This window comes from Podarcis cretensis (genome assembly GCF_951804945.1).
Source record: "Podarcis cretensis genome assembly, chromosome: 8".
NCBI classification, from domain to species: Eukaryota; Metazoa; Chordata; class Lepidosauria; order Squamata; family Lacertidae; genus Podarcis; species Podarcis cretensis.
The window spans coordinates 87,712,427-87,728,883 of NC_137177.1; the positions used below are offsets into that span (position 1 = coordinate 87,712,427).

The following is a 16,457-nucleotide window of genomic DNA, read 5'->3' on the forward strand; positions in this document are numbered from 1 at the left end:
CAAGCTGAGTTTCAATGTACCGTATTTTTTGCTCTATAAGACTCACTTTTTCCCTCCAAAAAGGAAAGGGAAATGTGTGTGCGTCTTATGGAGCGAATGCAGGCTGCGCAGCTATCCCAGAAGCCAGAACAGCAAGAGGGATCACTGCTTTTAATGCGCAGCGATCCCTCTTGCTGTTCTGGCTTCTGAGATTCAGAATATTTTTTTTCTTGTTTTCCTCCTCCAAAAACTAGGTGCGTCTTGTGGTCTGGTGCATCTTATAGAGCAAAAAATACGGTATATCATTGTAACAGTTTTCCAAAACTATTTTCACATAAAATATACTTAGGCAATTAACATCTTTCTTTCTTTTCATTTTCACTTTAGACATAGTATTCTATAACATCACATATTTAAATCCTAGGCCTATCTGATACTCGCAAGTAATTCTATTTAAGTTATCTTAACATATTTAGTTAAATAGACTTTGAATTTCTTCCATTCCTCTTGGTACTCCTCCTCCTTCTGGTCGCGGACTCTTCTGGTCAGGTCGGCCAGCTCCGAAAAGTCCATCATCTTCATCTGCCATTCTTCCACTGTTGGTACTTCTTGTAGTTTCCAGTTTTGGGCCAACAAAATTCTGGCTGCAGTTGTGGCATACAAAAACAGTATTTCTTGGGCAACCTCCATGTGAATCTCTTAGCTTCACCTCTGCAATCCTGAGATCATGCTGGCCTGAACCCTCCCCACCCCCAGCCCACCATCCAAGCCGTTTCCCAGCCCCCTGCCACCGAGCCATGAATCTTTCATGTGCCTGTCATCTGCCCCTCATCTTCCATTAGCTTCACGTCCCCTCACTCTGCTATCCCTCTCCCTCCTCACCTGCCGCCCACAGTCCACGCTTGGCAACCTCAGCCCCCTAATAGGGTAGGAAGGCAAAGCCCATAGAGACCTGGACGTGGCAGAACTGTGGCGGCGAAAAAGTCCTGTTGGGAGTTGCCTGCCTGGTTCCTTCCTTGGCCTTCCTGATGGACCCCTCATCTGTACGCCTCTTTTCTGTAGCCGAATCATCTTCAAAGTGACTCACAACAGCAATGCTGGCTTCAACTGTGGAGACAGAGCATAGCCGTCCTGACTAGTAGCCATCGATAGTCTTCTCCCCACTGCCTCCAGTGGGAGGGAGTTCCATAGTTTAACCTGGTGCTGTCACTGCTGTGTGAAGAATTATACAAATACATATCATAAAGTCCAAATATTTTGCCAAATTATAAATTTTTGTTGGGGCTTCCCATGCTTCAAGTTCAATGGGGTCCAATCATCTTATGTATACAGAATTAAATATTAAAAACTTCCCTAAACAGGGCTGCCTTCAGATGTCTTTTAAAGATAAGTTAGCTGCTTATTTTCTTCGCATCTGAAGGGAGGGCGTTCCACAGGGCAGGTGCCACTACCGAGAAAGCCCTCTGCCTGGTTCCCTGTAGCTTTTGCTTCTCACAGTGAGGGAACCGCCAGAAGGCCCTTGGCGCTGGACCTCAGCGTCCGGGCAGAACGATGGGGGTGGAGTAATGCAAAATGTGCTATATGGCAACCCCTTTTTAGGATGCTTTAACAGAGAAAGAGAGAGAGGAGGTGCTGCATTTCATTCATAGCTTTTGCATCGCCTTTAATGCACATGGAGCCTTTTATTAATTTGTTATTTATTCCATTTCCATCCTGCCTATTTCTCCACAAGCTCAAAGTGGTTAACGTGGTTCTGTTTTTACCCTGTTCATTTTCCCAGTATAATTCTGAATAACTTGGGAAGATCACTGCCATTCCATTTTACCAATGGGAAAATGAGGCCGAGAGATTTCAGCTGCTGCCTGCTTAGCTGTGATTTCCCAGGATGTGACCTGTCAGTCGGAGGGGGGTGGGATGGAGGCAGACTGCTCCCCTTGGCTGTTCCAAAGTGATGACAAGAGGAACCTTATAGGACAGGCTGTTTTGGACTTCAACTCCCAACAGCCCCGTACGATGCTGTGGGGCTGATAGCATCAAGGCCCTGCTGTCTGGGAGAGATAAGAGTTGGTTCAAAACATTTAGAAGGCACCCAGTTGAGGAAGGCACTTCTGGAGAAACTGGCCCTGTGAGAATCTGCTCCTTCTAATGTAACCTGCCTCCTTCTCCTTGGACAGGACTTGGTGAATGAGTTGGACCCTCAAGCAGGAGACTGAATGGAGAAACTACAGAAGGTAACCGAGCTGGTCTGGGACTGCACTGGGAAACGGGTTCCATGGGTTCTGTGGGGCTCTCATTATGGGGTGAGGAGGGGATCTGTCTCACCAGAGTGGTGCATGCTCTGGTTATCTCCCGCTTGGACTATTACAATGCGCTCTGTGTGGAGCTACCTTTGAAGATGACCCGGAAACTACAACTAATCCAGAGTGCAGCAGCTAGACTGGTGACTGGGAGTGGCCACCAGGACCACATAACACCGGTCCTGAGAGATCTGCATTGGCTCCCAGTATGTTTCTGAGCACAATTCAAAGTGTTGGTGCTGACCTTTAAAGCCCTAAACGGCCTCGGTCCAGTATACCTGAAGGAGCGTCTCCACCCCTATCGTTCCGCCCGGACACTGAGATCCAGCTCCGAGGGCCTTCTGGCGGTTCCCTCATTGCGAGAAGTGAGGTTACAGGGAACCAGGCAGAGGGCCTTCTCGGAAGTGGCACCCTCCCTGTGAAACGCCGGCTGAACGATGGAGGTGGAGATACTCCTTCAGGTATACTGGACCGAGGCCATTTAGGGCTTTAAAGTCCCTTTGTGAGGGAAACATGTGGTTGCAAGGTTGAGTGAGGGGAAAGGGGTTACTTGCTCTGTATTAATCTTCTCTTTAACTTCACTGAATGTAATAATCAGCCCACCCATCAGGTTCTTTCAGTACCTGCAAATGAGAAGCTGAGTTACAGCACTACAGGGAGGGCTGTGTTGTGACCAGGGATCTAATTAAATGGCGCTAAATCTCCTTCTCTGTTTTCCTGTGTTGAGCAGAGTGGTTGAATAGGGTGGCCTGCAAGGTCCCTTTGGACTCTGTGAAATTTGAAAACCCTGTTGGCAGGATTCATGTCCTTCAAACGGTAGCTGTAGCATATTTGCAGAATGATCAGTGGGTTTCTGTTCTGCTCAGCAGAAATATGCAAACTGGGGGAGCAGTTCTAGTAAAACAGATTCCAACACCCATTTGGAAATATTTTTGGAAGAAAGAGCCAACACCCTCTGTTGATATTTTATCAAGTCGATGAAGGGATTTTTTTTTAAAAGTGGCATGTTAGTGACATCCCAGAAGTCTGTGATTTCACCTGATGAACTGAATTTGATCAGAGGCTCCAGTGTCTTTGCTGAGATTAAATTCACTCCAGAATTCACACGCAGGAGCGTGCATTAAAGGGGGGAGATGGCTGATGCATGGAGCTTCCCAGTCTCCAGCCACCCAACACCCCTTGAGGCTTAGCTCGCTCCATCCTTCCCCAACCTGGTGCCCTCCAGATGTTGTGAATGGCAGCTCCCATCAGCCCCAGCCAACATAGCTGGCAAAGACTGCTGTGTGCTCTCTTGGTAAAGGTAAAGGTAAAGGTAAAGGGACCCTGACCGTTAGGTCCTGTCGCGGACGACTCTGGGGTTGTGGCGCTCATCTCGCTCTATAGGCTGAGGGAGCCGGCGTTTGTCCGCAGACAGTTTTTCTGGGTCATGTGGCCAGCATGACTAAGCCACTTCTGGCGAACCAGAGCAGCGCATGGAAATGCCGTTTACCTTCCCTGCCGGAGTGGTACCTATTTATCTACTTGCACTTTGCTGTGCTTTCGAACTGCTAGCTGGGCAGGAGCAGGGACCGAGCAACGGGAACTCACCTCGTCGCAGGGATTCGAACCACCGACCTTCAGATCGGCAAGCCCTAGGCTCTGTGGTTTAACTCACAGCGCCACCCGCGTCCCTGGAAAATTGTTAGTTAATGATAAATGATAATGGTTAGCTTGGCTAAAAAGATGAAAACATGAAGAAAAGGTCAGCTAAAATACTCCCAGATTAGGTTTCTGTGATCAAGAAGATAGGCTTATTGACAAACACAAAAGGCTGTAGAATTGCAGTGGAGTAAGGGAAAAGAGAAAAATAAAGTTCTACCTTGAAATGTTTGCCATGGCTGAGATAATCAGCAAGTGAGTGGCAGAAAACAAAGCATGGAGTCAGGCTGGGTACTAACTCCAGTTTTGGCTGTATATTCATAGGAAGCTTAGCCAGGACATTTGGGGCACCAGTTTAAGGCGGTAGGACATACAGAGCCAGCACTGAAACACATTCCATGTCTGGTGTGAAGCAAAGGCAACTCTGTCCCTTTGGAAATGGGGTCAGGTTGGTTCATTCAGGCACAGGCTGACAGGATTACAATAGATGGCAACTTCATTCCTGCATCGCAGGGGTTTGGACTTGATCACTTTTGGGATCCCTTCCAGTTCCACCTTTCCATGATTCTGTGGACACTGAAAAGCTCACTCCAGCAGGGACACTTGCTAAGCCTTCTTCCCACTTCTCTGTGACAGACTAGGGGAAAAAGGAAAAATTATGCAGAATCTTGGAGCTGTCGAAGAGGTTGGTATCACTGCAGATGTATTTTTATAAATCAGCCAGGCACTGCAAAAAAAAAACCCTCTATACTCCATGATTTTCTGGTGCTCCAGGAGGGCTTCTGTTAGGTTACATTGAGGATGCTGTAAGGAGAATGTTCACAGATCTTGGAGGAAGTTTGATAACTGCCGCAAGATTAATACTTGCAATGATGATAATAATCACAAACCCCCAGGGGTAATAAAGGAACACCTGCTTAAGGGTTGGGAGGTGTGAGGTGTGGCTTATATTGTTAGAGAACAGGCTCTAGCATCTGTGGGGACTTGCAATTGTGAAACAAGCTCTCTTTGGGGAAGAAAAGGCAATTATCTGTTTGTCATGTTGGAATAAAATCTGACTGCAGAATGACGTGAGGCAGAAATACAGGGGCTGTGTGTCGTTTGGGACAGCGGACAGTCCTCTGTTTGGAGGACTGTCAGGTAAAAGCTCAGTTTGAAGATGACCCAAAGAAGGGAGAGAAGCTGTATGTGTTTGTGGAGGGGCGGGGGCAACACGTAAAGTTCCTCATTCGCAGGAAGCAGCGCTTGGCCGGCAGATGGAATTATAAAATGACCAAGGTTCATTTATTCCAAATCTCTGCAATGCAGGAATCACACCAGGGATGGATTTAGGTTTGATGAAGCCCTAAGCTACTGAAGGTGATGGGTCCCTTTAAATCTTCAGCTGTCCTTTGTCAACAACAAATTGTCACTGTTATTTGTGTTAATATATGCTATATATGTTTACCAGCTCCATCTGGTACGTAGGCTGAGACCCTACCTGCCTGCAGACTGTCTCGCCAGAGTGGTGCATGCTCTGGTTATCTCCCGCTTGGACTACTGCAATGCACTCTACGTGGGGCTACCTTTGAAGGTGACCCAGAAACTACAACTAATCCAGAATGCGGCAGCTAGACTGGTGACTGGGAGCGGCCGCTGAGACCATATAACACCGGTCTTGAAAGACCTACATTGGCTCCTAGTACGTTTCCGAGCACAATTCAAAGAGTTGGTGCTGACCTTTAAAGCCCTAAATGGCCTCGGTCCAGTATACCTGAAGGAGCATCTCCAAGCCCATCGTTCTGCCCGGACACTGAGGTCCAGTGCTGAGGGCCTTCTGGCGATTCCCTCATTGCGAGAAGCCAAGTTACAGGGAACCAGGCAGAGGGCCTTCTCGGTAGTGGCGCCCGCCCTGTGGAACGCCCTCCCATCAGATGTCAAAGCGATAAACAACTACCTGACATTCAGAAGACATCTGAAGGCTGTTCAGGGAAGATTTTAATATGTGACATTTTAGTGTATTTTTCATCTTTGTTGGAAGCCGCCCAGAGTGGCTGGGGAAACCCAGCCAGATGGGCGGGGTACAAATAAATAATAATAATAATAATAATAATAATAATAATTATTATTATTATTATTATTATTATTATTAATTTATGGACCTAATAGGTAATTAAAGCCATTTGCACATGTTGCCATGCAACCCATCCATGCAGAATGGAGGCACCCTATATATAGAAAGGAGCAAACCAGTGATATTTGAGTGAGCAGACAAGCAGGTGGGGCCCATGACTTACGTCATAGGAGCCTACACAACACAAAACATGATTGCTGTATGTAGGTATTATTTTATTTCTTTTTAATCTTACATTTTGGAAATGTACATCCAGTTGTTGTTTTTCCTTTAATCTTTTGGGGAGCCCCGAGAGAGAGGGGCCCTAAGCTATAGCTTGTTTAGCTTATATGTAAATTTGGCACCGATCACCACTAAATAGTCTGTGACAGATGCCCTCCCCTCCCAACCTCTGTTTAGAAACCTCCAAGGGAGTCCATTCCACTGTCAAACATCTCTTACAGTCAAAAAGTTATTCCTGATGTTTAGTTAAAAGAGGTCACAGTCTTTTCCACGACGGTGAGGCGATGCCCCTTCAGTTTTCTCTCAGCCATAGTACTTATTTATAGTTTTGCACTTACACTTACAAATTAGCCTACATAAATGGGTGTCCTCTTTTGGGGGGCGATGCATAGAATAGTTGGAAGGGACCCTGAGGGACATCTAGTCCAGCCCCCTGCTACCGCGGGCAGTGAGTCTTGGCCTTGCTGCCGAAGGAAGGAAATAAATGACCGAGGCTGCATTAAAATGGAAGTCACTGATCAAATGTCAGATGTGGAGGGTTTTACAGTGGTACCTCGGGTTAAGTACTTAATTCGTTCCGGAGGTCTGTCCTTAACCTGAAACACCACTTTAGCTAATGGGGCCTCCCGCTGCCACCGCACGATTTCTGTTCTCATCCTGAAGCAAAGTTCTGAACCTGAGGTACTATTTCTGGGTTAGCGGAGTCTGTAACCTGAAGCGTATGTAACCTGAAGCGTATGTGACCCGAGGTACCACTGTATTCTGTTTTGTAATTTGACTGCTATGAAGCATTGCCAGATATCTTGGATCAAAAAAAAGCAATCTATTCCGCAATTCTTTTTGTAGGATTATATTGTAGGCCAAACGAGGTATTCATTTGAAACATTTTAAAAAGACTGCCCCATCTCGCAGACTGGCTTTCCAGTGTGCCCCTCCCCACCCTGCCTTTTAACATCCAGGCAGTGAAACTTGGCAGCCGGCTCACTCTCGGCTTTGTGATGTGTAGCTGGTTCTAAGAAAGGTTTTCTGTTTCTGTCCCCGACTGGATAGCCAAGAATCTTATCAGTCAGTCTCCAGTCCCCTTTGGTGGCACATTTGCAAGGGGGCTGGGATTCAGCAGCTCTGCCCAGATACCAGCGCTTTGGGGACACACAGCAACCCATCTGATTGGCAGGAGGGAATACAAATGTATATTTGTGACAAAGCCAGAGTTTACTGTGCCTGCTGGAAGGAAATCCTTGCTGGAAACGGCTTTTCAATACGCTGCCTGCATGGCCAATGCAAATTTCCGTTTCACCCCAATGAGTGGCATTGACTTTCTTTCCAGCAGCTGCTGCTGTGCATGTACAGAAGATAAAAGCGGATTTTTTTTTAATTAAAAAAAATAATGCACTCATAGGGACGTGGGTGGCGCTGTGGGTTAAACCACAGAGCCTCTGGGCTTGCCGATCAGAAGTCGGCGGTTTGAATCCCTGCAACAGGGTGAGCTCCCGTTGCTCGGTCCCTGCTCCTGCCAACCTAGCAGTTCGAAAGCATGAAGTGCAAGTAGATAAATAGGTACCACTCCGGCGGGAAGGTAAACGGCGTTTCCGTGCGCTGCTCTGGTTCACCAGAAGCGGCTTAGTCCTGCTGGCCACATGACCCGGAAGCTGTACGACGGCTCCCTCAGCCAATAAAGCGAGATGAGCGCCGCAACCCCAGAGTCGGCCACGACTGGACTTAATGGTCAGGGGTCCCTTTTCCTTTACCTAATGAACTCATATGCAAGCCTTTAATCTATTGGCAGCCATACAGGAAGGTGGAGCTGCGATTGCATTCAGTCTTCTGCCATGTAACGTGCTGGATCAGGCCAAGTTTAGTCCAGCATCCTGTTCTCATACTGGCTTACCAGACGCCCATGAGAAACCTTGCAAGCAGGATGCAAGAAAAGAGTGTTATCTTCTCTTGTAGTTTCAATCCTCTGGTCTTCAGAAGCATTACTGCCTCCAACTGTGGATGCAGAGCAGTCATCCTGGCTAGTAGCCATCGATAGCGCTCTCCTCCATGAATTTGTCTAATCCTCTTTTAAAGCCCTCTAGACTGGTGGCCATCACTGCCTCCAGTGGCAGGGAGTTCCATAGAATCATAGAATCATAGAATCATAGAGTTGGAAGAGACCACAAGGGCCATCGAGTCCAACCCCCTGCCAAGCAGGAAACACCATCAGAGCACTCCTGACATATGGTTGTCAAGCCTCTGCTTAAAGACCTCCAAAGAAGGAGACTCCACCACACTCCTTGGCAGCAAATTCCACTGTCGAACAGCTCTTACTGTCAGGAAGTTCTTCCTAATGTTTAGGAAGTTTAACCATGCACTGCATGAAGGACTTCCTTTTGTGTCACTGAAAAGAAACGTTTTACTACATATTTTATTATTATTATTAAAGATTTTCTTGATTTACAAAAGTGTTTGCAATATCTCTCTCTCGTATTTTTCCCCCCATGTAACATTTTTACAAACCAGTTTCATTTGTTGAGACATTAGGAAGAAAAGGGGGATGTTTCTATTTTACTTAATATATGTAGGGTTTGGTGCCAGCGTTGCTTGTGCAGGTTCTCTGCTGTTCGCTTGTGTTCCTTTGGTGGTGAGAGAGGTTGGGGTTGGCCTAGGGTGTGGCTGTTCATTTGTGGTTGGCTGTGGTGGTCTTTGTTTTCGTGTGTGAGTGGGGTGGGTGGGTGTTTTGGATCAGGTTAGCCATATTGATTTGCATGCTGTTGGTGGATTTTTGTCGTTGTCTTGTTGGGCTGTGTAGGTGATAAAGAAGGTGTCTTCTTCTGTTTGTCCCGGTGTCAGTTTCAGTTTATTGGCTAATTTTTCTAGTAAGGCTGTTTCCCATACTGTTTGGTACCATTGGCCCATGCTTACTCCTGACAGGTCTCTCCAGTGTCTGGAACAGAAACATTTTATTAGAAGTTCCCTTTTAGCCTGACACCCAACATTTTTTCCATAGAGTTCTGCGCATTTGGCACACACACAATTCCATAGAGTTCTGCGCATTTGGCACACACACACAAATTTTTAACCTTTCCTCCCCTTGCAAAATTCTCCTTTTGGCCTCTGATAACAGACACCCCTTCCCTTCTTCCTCCTCTTTCCCCTTCATTATACATCACAGGAATTTCCTTTGCTGCCCCCACCTTGGTCTCTGTTGTTGGAAGTTGGAGGGAAGCCGAGCAGATTGCGCTTGGCCTGTTTCTTTGTGTGTTGTGATGATGTCCCCCTGTGCTGGTGTTTCTGCAGCAGAACTGACCTATTTTTAACACCCCATCAGTGAAATTAGCCCCCCCCCCCTGACCTTGGAAGTTTCATGGGAGTCCAAAGTCTGGAACGGCGAAGAAAATGATCTTCGTTGAATATTTTAACCCCACAGCCCAGAGAAATGAAATGAAATAACAATACAAATATGCAGGAAAACAATATACAGTGGTCCCTCGGGTTAAGAACTTAATTCGTTCCGGAGGTCTGTTCTTAACCTGAAACTGTTCTTAACCTGAAGCACCACTTTAGCTAATGGGGCCTCCTGCTGCCGCCGCACCGCCGGAGCACGATTTCTGTTCTCATCCTGAAGCAAAGTTCTTAACCCGAGGTACTATTTCTGGGTTAGCAGAGTCTGTAACCTGAAGTGTATGTAACCTGAAGTGTATGTAACCCGAGGTAACACTGTACAAGCACAGATTGATCAGTAGATTAACAGTTCCATCAAAAACGGAACAAAACTCAACAGCAGTGAGGACAAAAATTAGAATTTCCAAGCATCTTATGGGGAGGTCAATACCTTCTGCCGTTACCTGGGGAGGGAACATGAATCGTTGCCCACAAGCCTCCACAATAGAAACCTCCCACCCTGCTTTTCCATAAATACAGGTGGAAAAGAGGAAGAAGGCTACCCCTTCATGGAGTCCCCAAAGTAGAGAGTCCCTTCCCTTTTGGCATTGGGGCAGCAACCACCTTTAGTCAACAATATCTGGGGGGCTAAAAGGCACCCCATGAGCCACAACTGGGGTTCCCCTTCTCCTCTTCCTCCTCCCACGCCTCAGGGCTGGTGGCCGCTAGGAAAGAGGCAGGCAGATGGATTTGCTGGTAGCCACAATTGCAATGGATTGCAATGGGATTTCAGTGGAGACAAATACATGGCCAGAGGTGTTGTTCTCATGCACTAATGCTCTGTCTGTCTGTCTGTCTGTCTGTCTGTATGTATGTATGTCTCTCTCTCTCTCTCTCTCTCTCTCTCTGTGTGTGTGTGTGTAGTGACATTTAATGGGGAGGAAGAAGCTTCTCGAATGGCCATAAAGCCCTTGCAAATGCAGCTGTTCTAATTTTTGGCCACACATTCTGGCCTTTAGGGAAGCGGCGCCACCTGGTGGCTGTTGATGGGCTGCTGCCTTGGATAAGGTGACTGCTGTCAATCTCCACCTGCCCATCCACACCCAGTGCCCCTTCCTTAAAATGGCATCCTTTTTAGAGTGTTTCGGAGCACTAATTTGGACTGTGCATCAAGGGCTCCACAAAGCAAAGAGGCAAGACGCCTGATTCTTTTCCCCCCATCCTTCAACATAAAACACTTCCGCCCCCCCCCCATCTCCTACATGGTATCAGGTTGATAATGCCTGCTCTAGTATTGTCCCCTTGGTGGAAGAGCCTCCTCCCCATCTGAGTCAGTTCCCTGATTTTTTTTTAAAAAAATATTGATTTGCTAACCAAGAAAACAACAACCCTACAAACATAACAAAGAGAAAGGAAAAACAAATAATCAAATATTTAAACCGTAAAGCACCACAGTCTGGAAGGACAGCTCCAAAGGGATTATAAAGTATTAACTCATACAAAGGTTCCCGTTAGAAATAACAAAGATTTGTTAAAAATATAAGCCTTCTCCACCTGTGAGTTCCACCATTCCTTAGAACAAAGGTCCTTTTTAGTCTTGAGGGAGCCAGACACTGTTGTACTGTTGGCGCTGTGTAAGAAATAACATCATGTCATATATAGACTGTATATTCAAAAAGGTTATTTGAGCTCGGCTCTTTAGGTACGTTTAGTTTAGGGCAGGCATTTCTAAAGTCTGTTTCGGGGGTTAATCTGGCCCACCGGTAGGTTTGATCCGGCCCCTGGGGTAAAATCCTAAAAATACCCCCAAGAACTTCAACCCTAAAACAACAAAGTCAACAACTTTGTTTGGCCCTCACGGCCCTTCACTTCATTCAATCTGGCCCTCTTTGAAAAAAGTTTGGGCACAACTGGTTTAGGGGATTTCTTTTCAAGAAGGGCGGTTTGCCGAATAAACATACACAAACTTATTGAGGATCTTTACATTTTTATAACATATTATTATAGAGAATAATATGTGTTAAAAAATCAGAGAGAGGAGCTGAGGGAAGTCGTAGGGGGGAGGGGGGGGGAGGGGGAGGGGGGAATGGGGGAAAATATAATGAAGATTATTTTCTGGAATCATTTGTTATGTGAAAACAGTCAATAATTTTTTTATTTATTTTTTTAAAGAAGGGCGGTTTGCCAAACCCTTGAACACCAGCAATCCAAATTATTGAGATCAAAGGCCTTCCAGGGTTCGGCAATGCAACCCTGGGCTGCTGCTGTTAAGAGATGAGAAAGGAGTTCTTTGCTTGTCACATCCCATCTGACTCGTGTCTTTTCTTTTCTTTTCTTTTTTTAAAAAATAATATTTATTAACAATTTAAAGATTACAAAAGAAAAGAAAAAGAATTAAACAATACTATACAATACAATACAATACAAGAAATGCAGAATACAGAAAAAATAAAAACAGTTAAAAATAAATCCCTCTTTCTATGTCTTACAATTCATTTACTTGTTTCCATGACTCCCTCACCTCGCTTTTTTGTTTTCCTGTTCGAATAGTTAATTCAGCAAATCCTTTCCCTCTTTATTTTATCTTAGCTCTTTATCTTATCTTATCTTTATCTTAACATATTATAACATTATATTTTCATCTATTATCAATCCATTTTTACACATTCCTTTTTAACCTTGTTACTAAAACCGCTTCGTTTCATTCCGACATCATATTAACATTCATTAATTTTACAGTGTTTCTGTAAATAATCTTTAAATTTCTTCCAATCTTCTTCCACCAACTCTTCTCCCTGGTCTCAGATTCTGCCAGTCATTTCCGCCAGTTCCATATAGTCCATTACTGACTCGTGTATTTCCCCCTCTCTCCAGCACCAGCTGACGTCCCCAGGGAGCCTCTGCTCTTCCCGGGGCTCCAGCGTCCCTGGGTCACCCTCCAGCACTGTGGTGAGTAGTACCATGCAGATGGACTCTTTGCTTTTAAATGATACCTCACCTCCATGCATGGATCTCTCAGCTGATTAGAGCGTGGTGCTGACAATGCCAAGGTTGCAGGTTCCATCCCCGTATGGGGCAACTGCGTATTCCTGCCTTGCAGGGGGTTGTATTAGATGATTCTCAGGGTCCCTCCCAACTCTTCTATGATTCTCCAGCAAACATCCTTCTGGGGCTTCATTCGAAACACTAAAAAGCTTAGCACCATAGCAGGAATGCAAGACTACAGCAGGAGCAGAACCAGAAAAGGTCAAAACCATGCCATCGGCAGCAGGTAAGGCAGGTACACCCGACCTGGCCGAAGCTGAGACCCACACTGGGGCTGGAAACTATTGTTTATTAATATCCTTCCTAACTTGTGCTAGCAAGTTCCTTTACTTAACAGAGTTTACATTCCCCTTTTACATGCACAGCAGATAGCTGGTTGCAGGCTTGTGTAAGCTTCTCACTATTATCTGTGTTAGATTGAATTGTACGTTCCTGGTAAGTTCCCTTGAATCCCTCTTAAAAGAATAAAGGCACCACAATCTTATTCAAAGTCAATAAAAGAAGTTTACTTACATCAGTTCACAGTTGGATCCCTGAAGGCAGACTTAGTTACAAATATGTACATGTGGATCTACCCCATATGGGGGAATAATCCCAGTGCTTTTGCTAGCTGAGAAGCTGAGTCTTCGCTAAAAGCTGGTCAAACGACAAAGGAAGTGAAAAAGAGAGAGGTGTGCTGTGTGACTCGTCCTTTTGTTACCTGGACAGGTTAGGTCACACCCACCTTCTATCACATGCAAAAGGAAGGATGCTCCAGCCAGGAGGAACAGGAAGTTTTGACTGGCTGGACCAAACATGCCTTCGCATGTCTTCTCTAGCAATCCAAGGAATGTTGCACTTGCCTGCTCTCAGTGGATTACATCCCACAGAAACTTGTGGGGTGGCTGGAGCAGGGAAACCAATGTGGCTGGTTACAGATGAGCTAAGATTTAAGAAGGGCATGAATAAGAAATGGGAGAAAGGGAAAATTATGAAGGAAGGAAGAGTATACATAAGTAGCCAACAGCTGCAGGGAGAAAGGTCAGGCGGGCCAAAGCTCAGGATGAACCAGCAGGTATTTGGTCCTCTGCGTGGAGAAGATAGAGAGATCACCCAATAGCATTTCTCCATCACCCAACAGTGTGATGCAGCAGCAAGCAAAGCTAATTCTATTCAGCAGAGGTCCAGTCTCCAGATCAAGGGAGTAATAATCCTGCTTTATTTTGCTTGGGTCAGACCACACCTGGAGTACTGTGTCCAGTTCTGGGTACCACAGTTTAAGAAGGATATTGAGAAGCTGGAAGGTGTGCAGAGGAGGGAATCCATTCCATTGTCAAACAGCTCTTAACAGAAAGTCCTTCCTGATGTTTAGTCAGAATCTCCTTTTGTGTGATTTGAAGCCATTGGTTCGAGTCCTACCCTCTAGAGCAGGAGAAAACAAACTTGCTCCAACTTCCATGTGACAGCCTTTGAGATATTTGAAGATGGCTGCCATATCATATTTTCAACCAATTTGTTAACAAAAAGAGATTGTTTGCTTTGGTCTAGCTGTGTTTCTACCCCATGATATTTAATGTAGGCAACCAGGCTCAAAAGTTTGTAGCTTTTAAGTCGGCTCGAATATCCAGATCCATTGACAAATTAATATGTTGTGCAACGTAATATAGCTTTAGGTTTGGTTTTGTAAGTGAGAGTGTGTATTTGAATGCTTCCTGAATCAAGACCTGGAACGCTGATGCTTCTGTCTTCCTTCCCAGGCAAAAATGGACAATGAAGTCTACAAGGACTTAGCAGCAATCCCCAAAGACAAGGCGATCCTGGACATAGAGCGCCCCGACTTGATGATCTATGAGCCCCACTTTACCTACTCCCTCCTGGACCACGTGGAGAGGCCAAGGAGTCGAGAGGTAGGCCAGCCCAACTCCCCTTTCTGGGCCTGGGGTGGGTGGGTCCTTTGCTTTGCCCAGAGTACCGTAGCAAAAGCTATTTTGAGGTTGTGATACTGTAGGAGTTGTTAGGAAACAGCAAGGCCCGACGAAAGAGGAATGGAGGATGAAACTGATGGACTATGCCGAGTTAGATACAGTGGTGCCTCGCAAGACGAAATTAATCCGTTCCGCGAGTGTCTTCGTCTAGCGGTTTTTTTTCGTCTTGCAAAGTAAGCCCATTGACGGCTTAGCGGATTAGCGCTATTAGCGGCTATTAGCGGCTTTTAGTGGCTTAGCGGATAAGCAGATAAGCGGCTTAGCTGCTTAGAAAAAGGGGGGGGGGAGGAAAAAAACCCCGCAGGAACTCGCAAGACATTTTCGTCTTGCGAAGCAAGCCCATAGGAAATTCGTTTTGCGAAGCGCCTCCAAAACGGAAAACCCTTTCGTCTAGCGGGTTTTCCGTCTTGCGAGGCGTTCGTCTTGCGGGGCACCACTGTAAATTAACAGGAAGGATTCGAAACTTGCGGGACCAGAGATTCTTAGAAACTGGAGTAAATATACGAACTATTTGAAAAGTAATTGTAATGAACAGATTACGCTAGTAGGATTGCAAGAAGTTCTGTAAGGAGGATTATTTGAAATATTGCAAGAAAGACTTTGAGGAGAATTACTAAAAGTAAAGGTAAAGGGGCCCCTGACCATTAGGTCCAGTCGTGATCGACTCTGGGGTTGCGGCGCTCATCTCGCTTTATTGGCCGAGGGAGCCAGCGTACAGCTTCCAGGTCATGTGGCCAGCATGACTAAGCCGCTTCTGGTGAACCAGAGCAGCGCACAGAAATGCCGTTTACCTTCCCGCCGGAGCGGTACCTATTTATCTACTTGCACGTTGATGTGCTTTCAAACTGCTAGGTTGGCAGGAGCAGGGACAGAGCAACAGGAGCTCACCCCGTCGCAGGGATTCGAACTGCCGACCTTCTGATCGTCAAGTCTTAGGCTCTGTGGTTTAACCCACAGCGCCACCCACGTCCCTGGAGAATTATTAGTTAATGATAATTAAAAGTAATAGAGAAATTAAGAAATGCAGAATAAGTGATAAAAATGGAAAATCATTAGAGGAGTTGACGGAAGTCAAAAATATTGTATAAGATAAGAAATTATGTTTTATGAATGTTGGAAATGATATGTTGAAAAAAACTAATAAAAATATATTATTTTTTTAAAAAAGGAAACAGTAAGGCCAGTTCTGTAATGGCTGGCTAATTAATACTGTGAGGTTTTTGTGTTCCACAAGCCCCGCTGTGGCTTGCAGTATAGACACAGAATCATAGAAAACTATGGTGGAAGGGACCCTAAGGCTCATCTAGTCCAACCCCCTGAAATGCTGGAATCTCAACTAGATCATACATGACTCAAGCTCTGTTATAAACCTCCAATGAAGGAGATTTTGCCACGTTCCAAGGGAGTCGCTTCCATTGTCAAATGGCTCTTACCCTCAGAAAGTTCTTCCGATGCTTTAACCAGAATCTCCTTTCATGGAATCTGAATCTCCGGAGAGGCAGAAAACAAGCTTGCTCCATCTTTTGTAAGAAAGCCTTTTAGACGTAATAGATGACTCAGATGTGAGCGGCATCAAATGAAGTTCTCTCTCTCTCTCTCTTGACTCCCTTCTGCAGCGCTCCCTCTCGCCCAAATCCCTCTCTCCTCCTCCTTCTCCAGAAGTAAGTGTTTCTCAAGGTTGCCTTGGAGATGGGTTTCCAAGATGGGTTACCAAGAGCAGAGAAGAGGCCAGTGGGAGGGAGGGAGTGGGGAAGAGATGTGCAAGGCTGTCAGTGCGACGGAGGGGAGAGGGATCTGTTCCTGCATCTGCACGGGCAGCAATTGAGCTCAGCGCAC

The 16,457-nt window shown here is 45.8% G+C and overlaps 1 protein-coding gene across 3 annotated transcripts in view; it reads left to right on the forward strand.

The window, feature by feature from the left end:
* The window catches only part of DMTN (dematin actin binding protein), a 60,369-nt gene that overhangs the window by 25,475 nt on the left and 18,437 nt on the right, over positions 1-16,457 (forward strand). For 2 of the 3 annotated variants that reach the window (XM_079987578.1, XM_079987576.1), the window contains exons 3-6: positions 2,154-2,210; positions 12,487-12,561; positions 14,394-14,543; positions 16,238-16,282. In XM_079987578.1, coding sequence (XP_079843704.1) covers positions 2,193-2,210; positions 12,487-12,561; positions 14,394-14,543; positions 16,238-16,282 — 288 coding nt within the window. In that variant the 5' untranslated portion in view covers positions 2,154-2,192. The remainder of the gene's footprint in view (positions 1-2,153; positions 2,211-12,486; positions 12,562-14,393; positions 14,544-16,237; positions 16,283-16,457) is intronic. The other variant, XM_079987577.1, reaches the window with a different exon arrangement.